Source organism: Corvus kubaryi, unplaced genomic scaffold, assembly GCF_017639235.1.
Source record: "Corvus kubaryi isolate FWS band 111438036 unplaced genomic scaffold, C.kubaryi_AGA036_p1.0 136, whole genome shotgun sequence".
Lineage (NCBI taxonomy): Eukaryota > Metazoa > Chordata > Aves > Passeriformes > Corvidae > Corvus > Corvus kubaryi.
The window spans coordinates 4,769,567-4,794,113 of record NW_024580670.1 but is presented as its reverse complement, the minus strand read 5'-3'; the positions used below and the strand labels follow the sequence as shown (position 1 = coordinate 4,794,113).

General features: G+C 46.7%; 1 protein-coding gene across 4 annotated transcripts in view; it reads right to left on the bottom strand.

The window, feature by feature from the left end:
- The window catches only part of FRMD4B (FERM domain containing 4B), a 125,231-nt gene that overhangs the window by 31,161 nt on the left and 69,523 nt on the right, over window positions 1–24,547 (bottom strand). For all 4 annotated transcript variants that reach the window (XM_042014259.1, XM_042014245.1, XM_042014252.1 and 1 more), the window contains exons 5-7: window positions 22,077–22,161; window positions 10,456–10,512; window positions 9,486–9,508 (exon numbers count right to left, since the gene is read on the bottom strand). In XM_042014259.1, coding sequence (XP_041870193.1) covers window positions 9,486–9,508; window positions 10,456–10,512; window positions 22,077–22,161 — 165 coding nt within the window. The remainder of the gene's footprint in view (window positions 1–9,485; window positions 9,509–10,455; window positions 10,513–22,076; window positions 22,162–24,547) is intronic.

Sequence of the window (24,547 nt, the reverse complement as noted above, 5' to 3'; positions counted from 1 at the left end):
GGCATGCTCTGCCTAGAGCACGTTACTTAAAATTAAAGCAGAGTTACACATTTATGCCCCCAGAAAGTACATCTTGACAGCTTCTAATGGAATGATACAACACTCCCTGCCAGGCAAAGATTTACAGAACTGTGCTAATTAGGACCATTTGTCAATGGGTGCCCTGGCATTTCCCTGCACCCACTGTCAAAAACCAGCTTATGCCCATTGCTAACGCAGGTAAGAGCTCAGATGGAGTAAAATGTGGTTAATGAGATTAACAAAACATGAAGAGCCAGTGACACACCCAGCAGCAAAAGCAATATATTGGACTACAGCATAGAAGCTTATCAGCCCACAGATTCTTTGTAAATATTAACAACTTGATGAAGACAGGACTTCAGACAACTCTTAACTGACTAAATCAAAGGCAGGTGTGTCTGCCTCTGCCGAATTATGTTGATAACACGTTATAAGGTACAAATTTATCACTAGGGAAAGTGCTTTGTATAGCGATTTTCCTCTATTCTTGGAGCCTCTTGACCTCACACAAATACTTTCTCTCGTATTGCTGTAGGATCATTGGATAAGTCACTCCAGGGTCCTTCTGACTGTCATTATCTGATGTTCAGCTAATTCTTGAAATGAATTTTAGGCATAGCACAGGTAGAATTTAGAGTGGCCTTGCCTTTAGAAAATGTCAACCAGTCTCTCAAAATTAACCTGAAAGTTATTTCACAGACGCCTAAATACCAGCAAATTTGAGAATTACGTAGGAGATACAGGGAAATGTGGAGCTGCACAGTGAAAGGATGATATGCTATTACCCTACATCGTGAAGATGCTTCAAAACATTTCCATCAGCATTTGTCACCTCATTCTCTTCAAGATATTTAGAGCTAGCAAAAGAAATACTCTGAAACAGCACACAATTAGAGCAGATACTTTAAAGTTTGATAATCAAGGGTTTCAGGCCAGATTATTCAGCTGATGTCAGTAACAGCCCTATTTCTTTAGAAGGACCACCAAATTCCTATGCACCAAATTGTACAAGAACATCCTGTGCTGCTGCCCACACCCCAGCCTGGTCCTAAAGTGACTTTCTGAAGTGACCAGACTCAGGCAAACATCACCAAGGTCTCCAGGGTGCTCCCATTCCTTACACTCACAGACGAGAACCAGCAACATGGACCATCCCACTGCAGCTGGGCTGCTTCAGCAACAGGGGCCTGTTCTGTAGGCTTTGAGTTTGTCGTAAAATAAATGGAAGGGCAGAGCGTGGCAACCTCATGCTCCCATGGAGGCTGCTCTGCCCTTCGAGGTACCACGAGAAACAGGTGTGAGGAGCAAGCAGTGAGGCAGTGGAGGGGGAAAAAATGAGCAGGGTTAAAAGTGCAGGAGAAAAAAGGGGGGAAGGAAGAGAGAGCAGGGGAGGTACAGGGAGAGACGATGGATTTAGCAGCTTTTGAGTATGCCAGAGCAGCAGGATCTTGGCAGCAGGATTTTGATATGTGCTCTCCTACAAATCCTCTTTTGTGGCAAATGCCAGACGTTTCCCATCATTTCCCAACCTTTCAGTTTATGGTCTGCTGGCACACTCAAGAAAGCTATTTGTCTATTGAAGGGAACCCAGGATGTGGAGAGGCCATGAACAAGGGGCTCCCGTTGGTACAGGACCGCCAGAGCCCGACCTTCCCTGCAGCCAGTGGCAGCTTTGCCGGGGGCAGGGCTGCAGAGGCTGCCACTTGAACACCAGACAGCAGCCGCCTGCTCAGAGAGGTATTTGAAGGGGCATTTAAGAGCCTTCCACCCCCATCTGTGAAAAGGGCCCTGATAAGCAGTGCAGATGGCTTTTTCAACCCCAGCTTGTTGGACATCTAGGCTGTGGCTATGCTGTGGTTTCCCACCTTGTGCAGCAGCAACAGCTTTAGTTTCACAGCTCAAGGGGGACCTGCACCAAACACAAAGCATGGCTGGGACTGGACGACCATTCCCCACACTTGGACCAGAGCCTCGGACTGCCAGGCCTGACCAGCTCCAGCCCTGCTCCCTGAGCCCAACTTCTCTGCTTCCCGAGCACTGCCCGACTCTTGGGCAGAGCAGCAGCACCTACTGATCTGCTGGGGTTTGGTGACCACACACATTGGCTTTTGGAAGATGGGCCAAGAGCACCAAGGAAAATGCAACATTTCTCCAGTCAGCTGTATGCACACACCTCTCCATGTGAGGACATGGTGAGCAGACAAACGGGAACATGAGCTGCTCCCAGAGCCACCTTGACAGACAAGGCACTGCTACAACTTCCACTCTGCAGACAAGGGACAGGGTGCCAAGGAAGCAGCTCTTCGTGGCTAGAGAAAATCTGTGACCTGGAGCTGCCCTAAATCCTCAGGATTTAGGAATTTAAATCCTAAATTCTTTTACAGCTCTTGGTGTGAAACATGAATATTCTGAACACAAACCCTTTTGGTCCTTGGACCTACTACCTACAATGGCTGGTGAATCCTGTCCCACAGACCTGGTATGACAGATCCATGTTTAAAGACCTGCTTGGTCATACCCACAGCACATGTTAGCAGTGCTCCCCTAACAGACCAGACAAAAGCAGAATGGCTCTGCTTTACCTGGGGATTTACTGCCAAGCAAAGATGGATATTCACAGTTGATACAACGCTTGAAGGATCCCAAGCCCTTCCTCACAACAACAGACTGTTATTTCTAACATTCATGCTTTCTTCCTGTTCACACAAAAGTCAGCTTAGCCATATTAGTTGTGGGTTTTTAGCATGTCTGAGTACAGTAGCAAAGTTTAAACCCTGTTATCACAGCCCAGCTGATACAGAGATACATAGAACCACAAGAAAAATAAAGTGTCCAAATAATGATAAAGACCTGACAAATCTGCAAAAGCAAAAAACTGAGGTTGAAAAGCTGTCATTCCATTTCCTCAAAGCACCAAATACACCTCACATGACAGATCTCAGCCACCATGGGAAGCAAAAGCAGAAGATTTACTTTTGCTTTTCTCGAGTGAGTATGTTGTTAGGAATCAGACCAAAGCCCAAACTCCTGCTCACAGATGAGGGTGCAAGACTGGAAAAACTCCCTGTAGACCTGAAAAAGTTTTTCAGATATTCAACAAAAAGGAGGTGAATACATTATAATGCAAAACCCATTAAATGTGATTTTTACAACAGAAAAAGGCCATGTGTTTTAATACTGAACCTGTACTTAAGGGGATTTCTAGGGACAAGGGGGAAGATCTTTTACACCTATGGTTGTCATGATGCTACTCCAAGCCTGGCAGCTGAGACAGCTCATCCCCTGCACTGGAGACAACTTGGGGGATGATGAATTTCCTGGCACCGTGCTTGTCTTGTCTCTCATCTGTTTTGGATGCAGAGCACACACAAAAGACCTCTCTAGGTGGCTGGGTTGTACCCACTCTAGCTCTGCTCTCTGAGTTAAAAGTACTTTAAAAATAAAAGAAAAACCAAAGAAAAGTACTGTGGAGGGACAATTAAAGATGACAAAACACAATAACCCCTTTTCTGCCCTGCTGGAAACTGTACAAACATCATGCATATGAAATCTAAAAATTACTGTTCCTTACCAAACTGCCATAATTGTGTGTGAATATTAACAGTTACATTGCTATATACAAGTAGTAAATCCCATGAGATCAGGTTATTAAATTACTGCAAACATCCTTTTTTTCCCCCCTCTTCTTCTAATCCTTTTTGCTCATTTCCACCCACAGTGCTTCCACCTAATTAATCTGCTACATAGTAAGTGTTCTATACTAATTCCTTGACAGCCCTTACAGAACTGCTTTAAAATAGGAAATTGTAAAAAAAACCATTAAAATTACATCATTGCAGGCTGTATATGCTTTGGTCTGCCATGAACTGGATGAATCTACAAGCAGTGCCAGTGGAAAAAGCCCTGTTGCTCTGAAAAGTCTATCCAAAAAATGGCATCTTAAGTACTTTTTTTTTGGTATTTGCACCTGGTTTGCATGAAAAATAAAACACCAGGAGAAAACAATGTCTTCTTCTCAACTGCTGCCTCAGTGCTGAGGGAGATGGAGCTCAGCAGTTCCCTGCCTGGCTCCCTTCTGCTTGCTGCCTTTCCTCAGATCCTGTTCCTCATGGCAAACCTACAGGGACTCACCAACGAAAGAAAAAACTTCACCCTGCTAGAGAAAAATCACTGTAGTCTTCAACCAGCTTTCTTTGAAAAGGATATAAAATTCAGTTAAGCTCTTGGGAAAGTGGGTATCTGATACCTGTCAGTAGGGGAATCATCATCATTGTATGAAATAGATATGAAACATGAGACTTTCCCTAAACTTGCTTATTTACTACCTTGGTTCATCAGATGTTCCCAAACCAAGCGAAATAAATAATCAACCCCCTCAACTAACAGGCTCTGAGTAAGTAGACTTTTGCTCATCTTGTCCTAAATTAGCTGTTTATTGAAAAAGAGGCAGCTGAGGAAAGCACACAGCTGGGTTTGACCGAGACAGAGTTAATGGTTCAGAGCCAGTGCCTCACCAGGTATTTAAAGAAAAAGTGCTGGGAGTCACAGCTGAAAGGCAAAACACACAATGAGTCACTTGGCAAACAAGGGCCGAGGAGCACAAGGGGCACAAGGCAGCGCCAGTGCTGAGCACTGATTTACAGCCAGGCAGACTCAGCCCACGGGGAGCTGGGGGCAGCCTGGAAAAAGGCTGAGGATATCAGTGCATGGGCGTTTCAAAAGTGCATTGCATGGAAAAGAACATCAGAAACCGAACTACGGTGCTGGTATGACAGGCACCAGATGGATGTTCTGAGAGTGAATCCTCTGGTGACCCACCAGCTCTTTTGTATCACTCACTGATAGAGGTGTGAGGGAATACTTGGGGCTGAAAGAGGATCCAGACTGGGCTCCAGTCTTTGGCTGCCAGATGAGATGTCCCCTTGTAACTCATCCCTGAACTTGTCTTCCTGCTCCAACCCCAGTTCTGGACATGGCCACAACTGGAGTTTTGGTCACGTGAACCTGACAAGATTCCCAAAATCAGGCTGGACAAGCCACCTCCAACAGACCTCAGGTGTGTCCTGTTCCTCAGGGTACCTTCATTTTGAGGTTAGCAGTAAAGTGAGCAGGTGCTTTGCTATCAGACAATTATTAACTTCTTTCCAACAGCTATTTTCTAGCACTGCCCACATTATCTTTCCCACATTCTTTTCTACCAAGAGATCTTCCAGTTTGCCTGGCAAAACATTCAGCTTCCCAACAAAACACTACCCAAAAATCTCACACTGAGCACTCACTTTTAATTAGGAGCAAATTGTTAATACTACTTTCTGCACCTAGAACAAGAACTTCCACTTTTTTTTCTCAGTAGAGTTTTAAAGTTCAGGAGTTTCTGAACCAATTACTCCATAGCCTCAGTTGCAGGGCTATCTCTCACCCAAACCTTTTCCTTTTACAAACTGCCTTTATCACCCCCATAACGATAAACCCCGGTGCCTTGCACATGTCAGCTATCAGGAATTCATTATTTTGTCTGTGTTATGTTATACCAGTCGGGAGTTATCTTTGCAGCCCACAGGCCAGAATCAAAAACGAATGCGTCAGCTATTTAAAGAAAATAGAAGCCCTCCTCCAGCAATTTAATTAACTTCCAGGGAGCACGGCTGGGTTTCAGTCCTGGAAATGGTACTGGGGAAAATACGGTCCAAGATTATCAGTCAGAAAATAAACTTCTTTTTTTTTTTTCCCCAAGTCACTTTCCTTATATAGTCCCTGTAGCTAATCTGATTTTAATAAACATTTTTCCAATGCTAGGACAGCATTTAGGACTTCTCAGTTACAAACTGTCTCTCTCATTAAGCTACAAAGTATATAGTATTGTACAGCATTTTCGAGGGCAAATGCTTAATCTGTAAACTAAATACAGCTAAATCATTTATTTCCCAAGGAAGCCAGACTTTATATGTTGCATATTTACAAGATGAATAATTAACAGACTGCCAAAACATTAAGTTTCTTTAAAATTTAAATAAAATTCCTAAAATAAACAGAATATGTACGTTTTTCCCCCAAAACTGAGCCATGCCAGAAGATGCAATTTGAATCATATCCTCTTTCTAAAACCTTTGCATAGAGATTAAAAACCAAGACGTCGTAAAACCAGGCTTGCAGATTTTTCTGTTTCATTTGCAAATACGAGAGTGGAGGAACGCAATTAACTCACGCAGAGTTTCAAAACTCCAATCAATGACTAATGCTTGCTTGGGGTTCCTATTGCAGGAGCTGGGTGAAAAGTGCTGGGAACTCAGCTTAAACAGAGGAGCAGTCAACTGGAAGCCATGGATGAGTCGTGAAAAGCAAACACGAGCCAGTGTTACATCCTTCCTCTTGAGCAAAGTATGCCCAGCACTGCACAGGAAGGCAGAAGGGCAGGAATGTGCAGCATCCCAGCCTTCCTGGGGACAGCACAGCTGCAGGACTGTCCAGAGGAACTGCTCTGCCCAGGGCAGCCCTGACACCATCCCAGCTCACTGACCATCCCTGTGACATCCTCTTCACCACACACAGCAGGGAATTTTCTTGGCTGGGATCACCAGTGGGGTAAACAGGAAAAGGAAATAAAGGGTACATGGTGAGCTACACTGGCGGTGGTCTGCTGCCACCTTTGTTCCTCATTCCTCCTGTGTCCCAAAGCCAGTCTAGGCTGCCTTTGAGAATCCAGAGTTGTCCAAACCAGGACATGCTGCGGGTGCAATTTTGAAGCATGTACTTAAGTTTTATAAAGATGTCTTCAAAATCAGGTCCTCTCAAAGCGGGACTTGGGTGGTTCATCTCACATAAAGCCTCTCTCCAAATAATAAGGCACAAAGTAAATGATCATTAAGGTCCCTTCCAACCCAAACCATTTTATGATTCTATGAAACCCGTGTCCTGTAAGAGCCCAGCTCATGACCTTGGGGTCCTACTGCAAAGCACCTGCAAGGGTCAAACCCCAAAGTCCCTGGTATTCCCATGCTGCCAGTGCTACCAGACTGCAAAGTCCCTCCAGAGTGACCTCTGTGGTGTAGAAATCAAAAGTTTTTCACTTTCTCCAATCGCCCACGTGTCAGGTTTGCTCACTGAAAAGAAACAGATTTCCAAGGAATGCGCTCACCCACTCAGCATGGGGCAGGGGAGGGTGTTGCTCAGGAGGCTGCTGCTCCCTGCCATCAGGGCATTATCTGAGAATGTGAGCAGTGGATTGGGAAAGAGGCTCCTGTAGAATTTTGAGTCTGATACGTTCAGGCCCTGGTACAGAGCTGACGTCAGCGGGAATGCTACACAGTGACCCCACCACAGGATGTGTCCCCATGGAAAAGCTGCCTATGGGATATGTGTGAAAAATCAGGCAGGAAGAGATCCCCAGCATTGCCTGGACTGGCCCAATCCTCACTTCAGAGAGCTAATCTCCAGGACTTCAGGCAATTCCTGTATTTACCCACGATCATTCAGCACTAGTCCAGTACCAAAAAAATCAACCTGCACGTTCTCATGGAAGCAGAAGTGGTGTAAGAGCCACATTCCAGAAGGTGATTCAAAGCAGAATGGCCAAATGGCAGCGAGCAGAGAACACACTAAAGGCATTGCAAAGGGAGGCAAATCACACCGCACAGGAGCACTGCTGCAGGACAGTCTGTGCACCACAGCAAGCTGGGCAGCAGAGGCCAGTCCTTCAGTATCATCATTAAGATATGCTGGTAATTAAGCCAGTGCTTTATCAGCACTGGCCCAAAGGACCACTTGTGATCTGTGACATGAAATTCCTTCACTCCTGGTGTGCTCACTGGGCCTGGGACAGCTGGCCATGCTCATTTGCTATGGGGGCATAACATATGCTCAGTTTAACAGAGGAAACAATTGCTGCAGCTGTTTCCATGCAACTCTTAGGAGAATAGCTGCATTTGGAAATCACTCTTGTAGCAGAATGCTCTTCCCTCCAATTTTCTTTACATACTTCTGAAGGTAATCATGGGCAATCCACTCCTTGCAACGTGTCCAGGGAACCATGGGAAACAACCACAGACACAGTTCTTGGCCTCAAGAAGCCACACTTACAGACCTATTTATGGCAAATGATAAGGAGGCAGTGTTAAGTTTAAACCACATTTTCACCACTAAAGTGGTTTTTAACCTTAACCCCTGATCTTGAGAATCAAGAAAAATGTGCCACCAGTTGCTACAGCTTAACAAATTACTTATGGTGGAGTCAGCAGTGATTTTCTGGTTATCTGTGCCTAAACTGAGCTAAGCTTAGGGTGTCCCTGTGAGATAAGACAAGACAAGGGGTCTTCCTAGAGAAAAACGCAGCACACTACAGGTAAAAGCAATATACTGGGGATCACAAAGCAGGTCTACAGCATGGACGGGAACAGAAATGGTCTGCACAGCCAGCCCAGCCAGTTGGTCAAAGACATCTTTTTCTCCCTGCAGGTGTGACAGCACGCTGAGGAGGAGACTTTGATGGACTTCACAGAGCGTGTCCTTCAGCAGAGAATGGACAGGCATTTGAAGGGAAGGGGTCTAGGGCATTGGCACTGACTTGACAACTGCCCCCTGGAACGGAAAGCAGAGTCACTCTGGCAGTCAAACGTGACTTGCTCTCTGCGTTTGGGCAGACAGGTCTGTACTGAGCGCTCTCCAAAGCTGTTGTAGCTAAAGTGTAAAACACACCTCTCCTCCCATATGGAAACTCAGCAAGTAGTAAAATATTAACATGACCAAAGCCAATCTTCTGAACTTCTATTTGCTTGGTGAGCTCTTTCGAATGGAAGGTCTTTCCCCCTGGCTCCAGCAGGAGCGAGCGTGACCCCACCTGCTCCCCACAGCCCCTTATCACAATCAGAGCTGGGTAAGATGCACCTTCAAGGGGAAGCCCAACCTGATGATGCAGCTTTAAACAGCTCAAGCGGAGCAAGGGGGTCCCTCATCAGCCACAACACAACTGCTGGGTCAAGTGCGGGGAGGGAGAGGCCCTGGGGCAGCTGCAGGAGAACACGGCTCATTGATCCCCGCGGCAGCTGACAGCCCCACATCCCTGCCCGTGCTGCCACTGCACGGGCACGGCTGTGGGCAAGGTCACCCACATGGACCCAAACACAGTTCTGCAGGAGCACAGGCAAGTTTTCTTGGCAAAAGTTTGGCAAAGCACAGGCTTTCTGGCAGGAAGTGTGGGAGCTTTCCCCTTCTCCCACTTTGGCACCCACATTTGGGAGGGGAGCAAAGCGTGGTAGCCTGAAACACTGTTTTGACTCAGAGTTTGCTCACAAAAGGCATTACTCACCCTGCAGACTCAGATTTTATCCAGCCCAGCAGCACATTTCACTCTCTTTGGGCACTGCTCGCAGCTGGACTTTACCCCCATTTGTGATTGTTTGCAATACAATGCCAACACAGAAAAACACATCCATCAAGCACACCAGTATTAGAAAGGAAAATGTTATTACCTGGAATAGTCCCCTTTGGCTTCCTACAATTGAAAAACAGTGACAGAATTAAAACATGATCTCTTCAGAAGCCCTCGATTTTCCCAGCATTGTTCACTTCCCCACTCCCACAGCTCTGCGGGCAGATCCTGACCCCCGCCACACTCCCTGCAAAACACGGAGCCTGCCTGCATGTGCTCGAGAGCTGAACTTGGCCCCTCATGCTCCCAGCTGTAGATAATCCACCTACAGCATAAATACAACTGCTTCCAAAATGGGGATGAATTTCACATCACAAATCAAATGTCGCTTTTACTGCACAAGAAGTGAAATACAATTCTCCTTCCTCTCTCATCCAGGCAAAAGTTGGCTGTACAGTCAGCAGTTGGGAGGAATTGTGCTCACTCGAGATGAAAACAACGGTTCAGGCAGATCAAGCTGCTGCAGCTTTGCTGGGGCACCTTGTCATTGACAGTGCAACAGGGGAAAACCCCCAATGTTTTAAAGGCACAATTTTATTTCATAGAAAGCGGCAAATAACTGGAGTTTAAATCTCAGTACAACAAAACTAGATTAATGAGAGGGAAAAACTGACACTCTATATTTCAACATAACAGAGGTATCAAAACCATATGCTCTGAAAAGAAGATTCACAGGCATAATACAGCTGATTTAGCTGCAATATTTACACTTTTCTTCCCATATCTCTGGAATGTATTTAAATTAGGGTAAGTGATAAATTGAATGGAAACCTGCCCAGATAAATGACTTCCCTTGATGAGGTTTTATTCTTTCAATTTAAAACTCCTCAAATAAATATTTGTCTTACTCGCCTATGAGGAAAGTAACTCCTATATATTCCAGCTTCCCCTCCACTCCCCAGCCGCGGAAACCATCAACAACCCTGCGGGGGCTTGTCCGTACGGAGTGGGGAAAAAACCCCAGGAAGGGGAATGTGCTGAGCCAAACCGAGCCGGGAAGAGACACTCACCTGGAGCACCAGGGCGGCCAACTTGAAGACGGTCTCGCTGTCCACTTCGATCCGCCCCTGTGCCGGAGAGAGCAGAGCGTGAGCGGGCGCGCCCGGCCCGGCCGCGGGGAAGGCGGGGAGGGGGCGGCGGGGAGGCGGCGCCGGCTCTCGCTGCCAGACCGGCGCTCCCCGCCCCGTGTCCCCCCGCTGCCACCGCGCCCACCGCCACACAGCCCGGCCGCACAGCCCGTCCTCCCACCCCGAGCCCTGCCCTCCGCCTGCTTTCTTTACAAATCTCGCTGTTACTGCATTTCACGGGATGCTGCTCCGTGTGACTGCACCCGGGCTCACCAGGACACGGTCCCGCACGCTGCCAGCCCTTGCCATGCAGCAACGAACGGTTTTTAATGGCTCAAAGCACACACCCTTCTCGGGGCAAGGTTCACAGGTCACAGAATCAGAGACTGGTTTGGGTTGGAATCATAGAGCGGTTGGGTTTGGGACCATAACAACCATCTGGTTCCAAGCCCCCTGCCCTGGGCAGGGACAGCTTCCACCAGACCAGGTTACTCCAAGCTCTGTCTAACCTGACATTCAACTCTTGCAGGGATGGGGCATGGCAGATACATGGTTGGATGGCACCCAGGAGCACATATCAGCTCAACAAGTATCAGTATTTGACAAGATCTAAACCCCTGACTCAATCTAGAAGAAAAGGTATTTCCCATCTCAGTGCTCTCCAAAGCACAGAAGCTGAGCTTGGGTGCATCTATCCACTGGGATAGCCGTGTCCCAGCCAAGAGAAGACCAAGAAACTACATCATCTCTTGGTAAAGAGTTTTATTGCTTATAATTTTAGGACCGTTCACTCTTTGTTGTGATGGTGGTACACAGCCCTCTGATGCTAAAGCAGTCATAGTGATTAATCACAAAGACAGCATAACTGAGTCCTTTGTCCTGCTAAGTCTGCATCCTACAGTGCTCTAGAACTCCTGTGGACTTGGAAGAACTGTTCAGAAAAACTGCACAGATCCCATGCTGGAAATCTCCTGTGCCTTGAGCCCACTCCAAAAGCTGCCCTGTCCTACCACCACTGGGTACTCAGAAACTCCACAGGTGCCAAAGCATCAAAACTACACAAGGATCCCATTTTTTTCCCCCTGCTTACAAGCTTAAGTGCAAACTTTCAACCAGGAAAACCCCTGGCCTTGGTTCTACTCTGGGACCAGCAGAGACACTGGAAGAGTAAAGGCGATGTACTGACAGTTGCAGCCTTTACTTCTCCTGCATCCTGCAAACAGTGGGTAAAGCACAAAACTGAGCCTATGAAGCAGCCCAGGAACACAAATTTTTCTTATTGACCTTCTGCAAATGGAGATAGTGGACATGATGCCTGCCTCCTGTCACTGAAATTCCAATACATCCTTAGTCCCCAGGATGTGTTGGCTGAATGAGGAGACAAAGCAGACCGAAAGCTGAAATAATGCCAAAACCAGGGCAGCAGGAAGATCTACAGAATTACATACAGATACAGGGAAATGACATCTAGAAATATATTAGGGCACATCTGGAGCTGAGCTAATTTACCACAGCTGCAGGTCTGGCCCACAGAGCCTAAATTCAAAAGTGAACAAACAAATAATTCAATTTTCATGGAAAGGAAGTTTTTTTGCCAGCTTTGTCAATAAAACATTCTGGCAACAGCACTCCCCCAGGCTTCTCTGACAGGCAGACGAAGAGGAATTTCCCCTTCCCAACAGGTGTGGCAACAGCTATGCAGAGTAGCCTCCAAAGAATTCCCAGACATATTTTATTAGAAGGAGAGGAGGGGCGCATCACAAGTTAAGAGAAAAAAAACAGCTTGAAGTTCATCCTTCCTTCAGATCTCTTTCATGTCGATGCTTAAGGAAAGAGGCAAGATTGAAGCCCAGAAGCTCTTCACATAGGTGCCATTTTCAGGCACTTTGTTACTTCCAGGTCTGTATCAGGTTAGTCTTTGTCATGCACATCTGAGCTGGCTTTTTGAAAGCTTAAATTGCATCTTCCCAAGCAGCCTCTGAGGGCAGCTGTGGTGGTGAGAGGATTACGGGAGATCAGGTCACCCCTGCACCACGCTGTCCTGCGCCAGCAGGCAGAGAACCCAGACATGGGAAAACGCCATCACAGAGAACCTCAGCTCAGCAGGAAAGGTGAGATCTGGCTCGGCAAAGCTGTCCCTGGATCACAAAATCGGGGAAAACAGGGCCAGAAGGGGCCTTAAAAGCTCATCAAGACCATCTCCCTGCCCCAAGGCGGAATCAGCTACATGCGGCTCATTGCCTTTTAAGCCTACAAGAAACGAGGAGATTTAACTCTCCAAAGCCCTCTCGATTTATTGCTGGCTCCCAGATAAGCTTGGTAAGCATCGAGATAACTCGATGAGCTGCTGCAGCAGAGTCTCTGCTGACCCACAGCAAGAGCTGCTGCTGGCCTTACAGGGGTGTTTGGGACTAAATAGCCAAGCACCTCCTCACTTTTCATCTTCAAAGCACCTCACAGCCATTAGCTAATTAGCAATAGTAATTACAAGGCTGCTCTTCTGTGTTTATTTGCTTTTTCCTAGACACTGGCCTTTAGACACTATGGTCACTTTACTGGCTGCTATGGCATGGCCACAAGTGTTAACAGGGATCCCACAAACCACTTCATTTAGGGTTTTAGGAGACCAAAGAGAGCATGGAGGAGGACTGGCTTCTCTAGGTGATGAAGTTTCAGTCTTTGCTTTCAGAAAGAGAGATTTGATGTGCCAGTGCCTTCAGCTTCAAACGCATTTGCTTAGAAGCTGTAAAGAAGTGAACAGGTAAGTAAGCGAGTCCTCCCTAACCTGACCTCTCGAAGATGTTGCAGGTGTCTTGGCCAAGCAAAGGGGACAAACAGGTCACCCCAGGAGCAGGGCTGCCACCGTGTCTCTCCAGCTGCTGCAAACCTCAGAACAGGATAGACCAGCCCTAGTTATTATCCTGTATCACCACACAGCAACAGTGGCAGGAGAGTGGGGCCACTCTAAGCAAGGCTCAGGAAAAAACCAAAAAAAACCAACCAACCAAAAGAACAACCCACCCTTTAAAGGGACTAAAATCACAAAAAAAAAGATGCAAGGGAGTGAAGAGACTGCCATGAAGACCTGCAGTAGCTAAGTAGCAAGCCAGGATTTGCAGCAAAGGATGCCAAAGCCCAGCTCAGCCTGTATTTGACAGACTAATGCTCTCCAAGTGACAGTGTCTTGGACAATTCTCTCTGAGCCTGGAAGTATTTTTCATCATAATATAACATTATTTGCCATCTGGCTTCCCAACTGGCCATTGCTGTAATGTAATCCAGCTCTGCCCTGGGCTGTCATGGAGTTTGGACAGGCCTTGACTTGACACAAATCCAGACAGTGATATGTGTCACTCTGGAGTGCAGGACCATGACTCTCCCCACTCACTCAGGCAATATTTTGATTTTATGATCATCCTTCAGCCTGGAGGTTGGAAGACGGGGGTTTCTGTTTCAGGATTGCTTTATCAGCAAGGTCAGATTTCAAAAACAGATGAGGAAAATGACTGTAAGAAGATTAATTTGCAATGCCTGCCATCGCCAGGGTAATTCAAGCAGAGACTTCAGTGAGCAAGTGGGGGGCCCTGAGAGCCAGGGCAGCCAGTGTTCCCACAGCCACGTGCTGAAGATGAAGATGGAAGGTTTTCCTAGATTTATCCCAAGTGGGAACAGGGTCACCAGCACGAGGTTAAGTAGATGTATGTCATTCAGATAATGGAATCTGAGTCTTCTGCATTTGAGATGTAAATGAGTTCAAACAGACTAGTGACTGCAGCTCCAGGGAGGGGATGAAACTGATATTTTTAAATTAGAGTTTGCACAGGGACCAATCATTTTAACCAGTGAGACTGATTCAGCCAAAAGACCACTGGCTATCTAAACCCTGCACTTGGTCCAGTGGATTCAGGTGGTGGCTTTTGTCATCCTGATACACATCAGAATAATAAAAGGCTACAGCAGGTGTCCAAACTGGTTGACGATTACTGCAGAGCAGGAGTAGGTCACTATCTCAGCATCTGGTAAAGACCAACTCAACCTTCAGTGCCCATGGGCAGAGTTTAGCCCCCAGTTCAGACAGCAGCTCAAGTCTTTTGCTGCACAGACATAGACTTAGAATGTGATAAAAATCACAAGCTCGGTTGTGAATGGAGCAGTGAACCCTCATTAGACACAGCAACAACACTAGAATTTACTGCCATAGAGATACAAGTCTGAAATCCTCATGAAAACTCAGATCAAGAGTGGTGATAGTCAGATGAGCATTAACTGTGTTAAGCAAATCTTTAGGCTGCAAACTCAGATTAAAGCAGGTTTAAAAAAATAAGCAACACACAGGAACTGTCATGTTTAACTCTTTAGAGCCAGAGCAAGAAGTAAAAGTGGACATGGTTTGTTCAAAACACACATAACCTCCAGAGGTTAAAGACTGACAACAAAAACATTTCACCTGAAGATTTGAGAATTCAGATACCAACACACCTGTTCCCTCAAACCAATTCCTTAAAATTTTTATGAGCCAAAGACACCCCCAAAAATGCACACACTATGATTGAATAGCCTCAAGACAGCCACAATATTGAATATAATTACCAGTGGTTACCGAAAGGTGTTTAAAAAAGCTGAAAGAAGGGTGCAATTAGTCAGAGGGAAAGAAAGGACCCAAACGTCTTCAAGATGTTCAAACTGAAGCAGGCAATTAGCTGGGTGTGGACCCAGCACAAGTGAACAAAGCAGTGCCAGCGCTCCTGTGCCCTTATCCAGCACCATGGTGACTTCCCACCAGGGATGCAGCATCCCTGCTGTGTGTCCTGGCAGCCAGAGGATGGGCTGGCAGGTCCCAGCAGTGCAGAAAGCCTAGCAGCTTTTCAGTGTTTAAGGCTTTTTTTGGCAGGTTAGGGAGGGCAGTGGGTGTTGGCCACAACCTGTTACACCACACAAGCTGCGCAGGAGGAACTAGGTCAGGCAGATCTTGTCACTCGCCCTGTCGGAGTGGCTGTGCTGGGTAATTAATTACTGCACAGAGACAAACACTGGCAGCACATGGATAACCTCCAGCATTAAATTGCCTGTCCCAATTACCAGCATTCACACCTATGTCTCAGTCCTGGTGGAGTCACCTGCTGTTCACACTGCCCTGCAATGCACTGGAGGCACCATCCCACTCCCTTCTGCATCAGATGTGCCAAGCTTTGCTGAGCGCCTTAACTGGGACTCACTTCCCAAGGACAGAAACTCTGAGCTGAGAAGAAGCACAGCAAAGCAAGTGACTCCAACACCTCAGGGAGGTAAAGCAAAGCACAAAAGCAGCAGAATACAAGCTTTTTAAGGAGCAAATGGCAGTCTGTTCCTCCTGACCTTCCTCAGAGGAACACTTCAGATTTCCACTGGTGCTGCATTTCCCCCACGGGGCCCTGCAGCCTGGGTGGCTCAGGAGGCCTCACACCGCATTTAGATGGTCCATGATGTCTTTCACTTCATGCATGGAACCCCACAGCCCTTCAAACCACGTAAGGCAACACAGCCTGAGACCAAACACAGCTCAGCGCATGTGCAGAGACCAACACAGCTCCCTGCTGGCCAGACCTGCTGCTTCCCACCTCAGGGGCTCAGGCCAACCCAGCCCGAAAATAAAAGCTGTTAGTGCCTCGTGGTGAGGAACAGCTTCAGGTTTCCCTGTTACACCCTTTATTTTGCTGTCTCTGCCAGCCACTCTCATCCATCTCTCTTTGCCTTTTGTGCCTCAGCCAACACTTAGATGAAACTCCAGGGACAGGAGCAGCTACTTGGAGACTCACAGTGCAGCAGAAACACGTTTGCTGTCGCTTTTTTTTCATTAATATAAGAGTAAAAGCAGAGAATGGGGGAAAGACATAAAGACTTCCCTGTTTGCAAGCCAGGGTACACAGCAAGTGTCATTAACCTTAACATGTAATCACAGCCTTTCGCTTTCCTGCCCCAGCATCACGGTGAGATATCCAACACACACAACAACTGAACAGGCTGAGCTGTCGCAGCATCTTTGCTCTGTGGCCAGGAGATCAAAGGTGCAGGACTCTTCATGGCAATTAACCCTGTCGTTAGTTCAGGAGGAGGTGAATACATCAAGAGCTGTGAGGTACAAAACTCTGGCTGCAAATCAACTGAATCTTCATATGCAATGGGCCAGCCCAGCTGGAACACAACCTGCAGCTCCTCAAGAGCCTCACAGGTCCCTGGGGCACCATCACCCTTTACAGCAGGCAGCCTTGGATCGACCTCAGCACTCTCAGAGGAGGCCCTGCACTAAACCCACACCGTGGCCAAGTCCCTCCCCAAAGCCACCAGCACAGAACCATGTGAGGTCTCCTGGAGTAACGAGTGGGGGGCCCCATGGGGATCTGCCAGTTTACATCAGCGTGGGGTTCTGCCTCCTCCTGCTGTCACATTTTGTTCACAGGCACAACCTCGCTCCATCCTCCTCATCTGCTGACACACTGCTCTGGAGGCTGGGCCATGGGGGTGGCTGCCATGGCAGAATCCACAGGAGAGAGCAGCCCTGGAGGAGCAAAAGGCCAACTGGTCCTGCTGGACCTCAACCTGGGCTTTCCATGTGCTGTCTTTGGGAGCAGAACAGCCAATTCAGGCAGTGGACAGAGGGTATTTAATAGCCTTGGCTAGGATCAGACTACACCGTGTTACAAGGCTACATGGGAACATTCCCCTCTCCCTTGAGATGGGGAGAATTAGGAAATATCCATTATAAAACTTTTGAGAACTCTCTGATACATGACCACTTTGCTCTTCATGAGCTGGAAACCCACCAGACTTCATGCTCACACCAGGGGTCTGTTTCAACAGCTCTTCTTGGTAAGCACTGATCTTCAGGCTGCCAAGTGCTCACAAGCATTGCTGTTCATGGAGCTATCACAGTTACAGACTCCTCTGAAAACTTACATTTCCTTTAACTTTTCTCTTTTTTTCTTCTTTTTTTAAAGCAATTCTTACAAGTCCTTGAAACAAATGGGAAATTAAATAAACCCACCCAGAGACACAGAGGAAAAAGGGAACACAGCCAACTTGACCAAGATCTTCATTTACAGAGCATGTTTTAAGGCCTGGCAAAGACTCAACCTTATGGCTGCAGAGGTATATAGAGGTTAGCCCTAATGCATAATAAATTTGACAGTGCTTTGCTAGCCAAGTAGGGTGTTATTTTTCCAAACTTGGCTGCTTCAAAAGAAGAAAAGACTAATTTATCTTTCCAAATTTATCATCAGCATGTGCGTGACCAGTTCTGACCCGCCTCCCTAAAAATATCTGAGCTATAGTCATGGGCTGTGCAATAACACACTGAACACGTTACAGAGCTCCCTGTGCAAACACATCCATTCTGAGATACCCGTTTCACCTGGAACCAAGCACCAGGCTTCCACTCTCAAATTCCAGCTGTACAGTAGGTTTCAGACAGCTGTAAATCTTAACCCAGCTTCTTGAAGTCAATGACAGGAGAGAACGCTTTTAAATTGAAGTTGTCACCACTGAAGGTTTTCAGGCAGCGATACTCACTCAAAGCCTTGGAAAAGAGAGGCACATAAGAGAACGAGAGCCCAGATATACACAAAGCACTTCCAGCCTTTGCATTCTCCCAAAATACATGTGGATAAACGAGTTTTTAACCAAGTTACTGGGAGGCACTTCCACAGACCTGGATATATAATTATCACCAGCTCCCACCTCCTGCTCAGTGGTCCAAGCTGTTCCTGGCAATGGATGTGGCTTTTCCAAGCTCCAAGAGCATGGATGAGCAGGAACCAGGCAGCTGCTGGGACCACACAGGACTGACAGGGCCTGGGGACTGCAGCACCAGACCAGGGGGCAAATAGGCAGCTTGACATGAAAGGAGGGCAGGGTGAGAGCTCTGGCAGCGTTTGCTGTCTCAGCTGGATGCCAAGGTTTGTGCAGTGAGGGGGCATTGGGCACTCTGCAACAGCAAATGTTGTGATCTGTTCACATGCAAAGGAGGCTTCACAAATGTAAAAATGAGGTCTCAGCCCTCTTGTGCTTCAGGCAGAGGGGTCTCCCCTGGCTCCCCAGCTGCTCACAGGCAGAGGAGACTGCACAGAGAACAGCACAGGTCACACAGGATGCACGAATCTGGCATGTGCCAGCAAACTTCCCAGAGGCACAAAGGAGATTTGACTGCACAGACGAGCACAGAGGTGGGGGAGTGGGTGGGGAGTAGAAAGAAATAAATTTTTGGCAGCTGAGATTTTATTGTCTATCTCGTCCCCTCCTTGCCAAAATGTCTACAGAGATTGCAAAATGCACAAACCCCAGATTCCTCCAAGTCCTGGCAGGGTAAAGCAGTACCTGATTTGCAGCAAGGAACAGTTATTTGCAAGAAGGAATGTGGGGTTGGAAGGTGAGGAAGAGAATCGTGGCTGTGTACTGCAGAGCACCAAGCAAGCCTTCACTCTCTTCAGAGCTGTCATGCAGGTTTTGATTCCATTAGTTATTACTCATAATCATATTTTGTAATATATTATATAACTAAGAATATAGTTAATATGCTTTATTATTTACTCTAATTTTTTATTCATCTGCGGAAAAATGGCCAGCACACATTGCCCAGCAGCTCCAGCCTGACCCCAGAGGTGCTGGACTTCCTTAGGGGGATTCCATTCTCTTCGATTAGATACAGCCACTAACAGGATTTCACACACAGATATCTCGAAAATACTGTAAATATATTTCTGATGCAGCCTCTGAACCTTGTAAGCCCAGGATAAATCCCCTCTACAGGAAGGACTGGCACAGAGCTTTGCCATTGTGCTGGCTGTGCTCACCCAAGCCTTTGTCTGGCTCTCCTGGTGTGTCCCACATGCCAGCAGGAGCACTGGCATGCCCATGTCACAGGCAGGGCAGCATCAGCCTCTCCCCCTCTGCTCAGAAAGCATAAAAGCCATGGGAGCACAGGTACCCACACACTGCTGTGCTGTCAACACATGCCAGGCTCAGGAATGCCACAAGAGCACTCAAGCATCAGGCATTTCCACCATCCTGGATCTGGGTTTCCCCTATGGGGAAGGGCTACAGTGAAAACTTTGGAAACACCTTTGTGAAAGCAAAAAACCATGACTGACTTTTAAGCAATCCTATCCACACAGGTCTTAGCACACCCCAGGTATTGCAGCATTTATCCTGAACCACATTTCTGACCCACACAGAGCAGAGGCTTCATGCAGAGATCCATGTTAGGATATTGCCCTGGCAGGGCATCCTCTGGCACTGCCTGTGCACTGGGGAGCTCTCCTGAGCACATGGGCTGGGTCTGGGTTGCTGCTTTTTGACACACTGGGGTTTCCTTACTCCATGAATGCAGCAAGGAAAGGAAAGAAATGGAAAGAAAAAAAAAAAAAAAAAAGGAAAGGCAAAAAAGCCAAGCTGAGGCAGGTCTAACCTCCTGGAGCTGGATTAATGACTGAGAAATGCCAGGGAACATTCCTGGCTGTCATCAGTGAGCATCAGCCACTTGCCTCATGGAGCCGGGGATCTGCTCCTATTCAGACATTGCTCATCCCATGGCTCCTTCCCTGGCCCACAACTGTGCCAGCAGCACCATGGGAGAGGACAGGCTGTGGAAGCACATCTGAGGGGCCTTTGTGCATCTTCCTGTCCATATCCCATGGGCTTACAGACGAGGGTTGGCCCCATGTGCCCTTCACGACTACTTGAAACCGAGAGACTGACCCTAAGTTTGTCACGTAGGACAGAATATTTTTACAAGAGTTAATTGGAAGGTTAAAAGCTACTTGAGAGTAGATGAACTGGCTCCTGCTGAAGGAGCCACAGGCATGAGCTGGGCTGTGAAGCTGCCAGGACAGAGAGGGCTGCAGGCAGAGCCAGGACTCCCCAGCTTTCGCTACATGCTGAATCACCTGGTGCTTCCCATAGATCCTTCTCTCAGGAGAAGGTGATGCTGCTCATCCTCATCCCTCTGCTGCCCACAGAAACTGAACACAACAGAAACCCTCTGCTTGTGGCAGTTTTGCTTGCAGGAATGGGGAAGCCACACTTTGGGTTCCTACAATTAGAGCACACACCTTGCAAGCCATAGGGTAAAAAAAGACCCAGCCTGCCTTCAAACTTTTTTTTTTTTTTGCAACTTTTTTATGCTTCTCTTCTCCTTTGCTTTCTGTTATGCTTTATACATACACATAAACACATATAGAGAAACCCAAATGTTTTAATATTGACTAGGGCTTGTTTCAATAGCAGTGGCATTTTCTACATTCCATCCCAAAACCAGACCCATTTTCCAATTCCAAAGTTATTTGTGCTATCTGTCCAGTTAAACTTCTCCAGTTAAGGAGCAATTTAAGGATGGCTACAAGTTGCCAAGACCCTTCAGTTTAAGTGGCAGGTATGTCAAATGGAGATTTGCTTTTTAATAACCATAACCAGTGAGGCCCCAAGTTCTTCGAGCATCTTTCAAACTTTAGCATGTTGTAAAAAGGCACCAATTTCCTCCACTCTTTCAGAAAAGAATTCCTGTACAAAGCACAGTCACAACTTTGCCATTAACCACTTTCTATATTCTTCCATAAAATAGTGAATACTGGATACTGAATAAGAATCCTCCAAAATCTGAAGCATATCAAAGGTAAAAACTTTGGCTGGCTACACTGAGCTCCACCAGCAGTTAGTGATACAGGATTGTTTCCCAAGAAAAGGTTGTAATAACCAAGTGACCCTCTTAGACTGATTGAACTGTGAGTGAAAACAAAAGGCACCAGAGTTTGACATTAACTGGAAAATCCGAGAAGCATCAGAGTAAAGTTCACTGAATTGCAGCTACACGTAGGGGCATGGCAAAGTTGGCTGTCACACCACTCTTATTCCAGACCAAGGTGTATCTGCAGCAAATCAACCTTATTTTTTAAGATTTTGATTACGACATCCTGACGTGACTTTTAAAAACATGTATTTTACCAGTTTGAACATTTTAAGAAAACAGTGGAAGCCTTTCAACCAGAAAGTAAGTACAGAAAGTATTCCAACAACTGGTTGTGATTGCTACTTTATAGGATTTGCTCTTACTATTTGCTGTTACTTTACTACTTCACTGAATTAAGGCAGGAAATAAAGAAATTAGGGACCAAATCCACAACATAGGACCTTCCTCATAGGCCTTTTCTTCATAAGACAAGTTTGATTCAAGGTCAGTAAAGAGATGCTTGCCTTGAGTGTTTGCTATGCAGAGAGCAGGAGGATGTGCCACTGAGCAGAGCCTACCTGGGGAGCTACAACCCAGATTTCAAGTAACTTGAAAGCTTTTGAGTATTTAAGACTCACTGTAGAGCACTGAGCACACAGCAGGGCTGTGAAAGCAGGACTAGAACCCATCATCAGCCTTATCCATTTGCATGAAGCATCAGCATTCAAGGCAAGGAGAGTCAACGCGCTGAGATCTTAATACTACAATTAGTTTTGGAAATCAGACACAGCTCCTACTAAGTTTGCAGGACTGTGTATGTGGCAGAGGAGCAATAGAAGAGAGATGCACCAGAAGCTCCGAGTCTTACCTGGTGTACACAGGACTTGGCATTCAGAAAAAACAGCTCTACTGTAGTTTTGTCCTTGAGAAAGGAAATACTTTCAATGTAGAACCTGAAAATTAAAAAAAGAACCAAAAAAATGAGTTACTCTCTTGAATAGGTTTCATCTTCCTCCCAAGTAATTTTATTTCCTCAGTGTTTTGTTCTCTAGCAACAAAATAGCACAGAGGAACTATGAGCTACTGCACTTAATTTCCTGCCTATTAGGAGGGAAGAAGCAGAAATCACAGGCTGACAGCACACAGGGAACAGGGACTCCTGGTTCAATAGATCCCAGATATCTGATGCCTTTTCAAATGAGATGAAAACCCTGTAGAATGCTACAGGAGCAGAGCCCATCCCTCCTCTGCAGGTGAAGTCACAGCAGTGGAAAAGGCAATTCCAAATGTGTTGCAGGTGGGGAAGCCAGTCCAACACTCTGCTGGAGGACAGGGGTTGCTGGCAGCCCTGCAGGACCACTTTCCTTCCAGGAGGAGAGCAGAAATGTTAATCAGAGCCATTAACTTTCCTTCAGGTCCAGATGCTCCCACCAAATGCTAGGCAGAAGACACAACTTTTTTGCAGCCAAGCAAAGACCTGGACCACCACTGCCTCAGCAATGCAGATCACCCCAGGGCTCCCCAGTGCCTTGTCCTTGATGGCAGGAGGGCTGGATGACAAACACAGGGCAATCAGAGCCAGGCCAGTCTCTCCCACAGCCCCATGGTGCTCTTAAGGCTCCTGACAGCCTCAAGCTCCATCCCCTAATGACTGCACTGATGATCATCTTGGCACAGATGATTTGCAAGACATTGGAACAAGTCCCCAGCAGCAGCACGGAGCACGTAGTAGGGAGCAGTAAAGCTGGGACCTGCCACACGTGTCAGGAATGTCTGCAGTGTTTATGCTGTGACTTCAGAAAAGTGAGACATTAAATAGTAATTGCTTTAATATTTCACATTCCTATGGCGTGTTCCATCAAATTAATTTTAAAGCACTCTCCAGAACGCCTCTGCAGATAATTTACCCATTTCACAGGCATGCAGCCTGTCCAAGGGGCAGCCCAGCAGCCGACCCTAGGCATTTGAAAAGCTGTTATACATTTCCATGACTCATCTTTCTCCATGAACTCTATGAGCCACAGGTAATTCCACCCTCTCTTGATCTCACCTGATACATTTTTTTTCCAACAGCTTTGCTAAACTTTATTTTAAATACCCTTGAGTGTTTCTCTTCAGTAATGCAGAGCAGAGGGCAGGACCCACACTCTTCATCCTTTCCTAACCTGCTGCTAGACCAGCCCTTCACAGAGCAAACCTTCCTCAGCCTGCTAAAACCTTCACCGAAACGTGATTTTCCTCAGCTAATGACCTCATTTGCACTTCCAGTTTCTTTCAGCCAGGGTCAGGTGTGGCTGACTTACCCTCAGCAGCAGGACAGTTCTGGTTCTGAAGAGAGTCAGCTCCCAGTCACTGCTGGTACAAAGCAGGAAACTGCAGGATCTATGGATTTTGGGTGGGGGCACAGGGGGCACTGCCCCCTGCTCCAGTTGTGTCCTCATTCTCTATTTCCTCCGTGGTACAAGCTGTACCCTCTTATCACCCCTGTACAGATGGGGAACACTGGACCAGAGATAAGGATGTTCAGGGCACGACAGGCACATTCGGGAACACCATAAAGTGCACATTCTGCTTCTATTTCCAATGCTGTCAGCTTCCTTGAAACTAAAATGACACTTCTGTAAGTCCTCAATCTGCATCATAGAGCCCTTCAGCTGAGTGTACCGTCCAAAAACCTCTGTGACTGGATTGAGTTTATGCCAGCTGGCAATAATTAAAATCTCAAAGGATTATCATGTTTCCTTATTGAACAGCAAAAGCTCAGGGATGAGAAGTGATGAAGAAAAAAGAGGAATCTGCAGATTCCTCCATTTCCAGTAATGCAAGTGGAAACTGCAGGTTTTGAAGTGGCTTTTCTGCTGGAATTATCTATTTTCTATGGAGCAGGCAGTTTCTGTAGTGTTAATTATTTCTGTATCCTCCTGCTCTGCATCTCACTGTCCACCTCCTTGGTTGCCTGTTTTGGATCTCATGACCCCAGAGCAGTCAGGCTAAAATTTCCCTTCTAAAAGTTGATCTTGCCAAGCCCACTCCTCACAGTTTAACTCTTGCCCAAGTCTCTGCACAACCTGTCCTCTTGAGGACCATCTTGCAACAGAGAGGGCCAAAATGAAAACCATGAGCAAACAGCAAAAATTCCAACCAACAGAATGCTCAAGTTATAGGATTGCCTTCACAGATTTCTTGGGCTGCCATAGGCTTTAACCTCCCAGATCCTGATCAAACATTGTAAATATAGTGAGGAGCGCATCATCCCTTTATAAATGGAGCTTTTTCTTTCTGAAGTGTGGAAGAGGAGCTCTGAACACCACCACACATCAGCACGTATGCAGCCAGAAC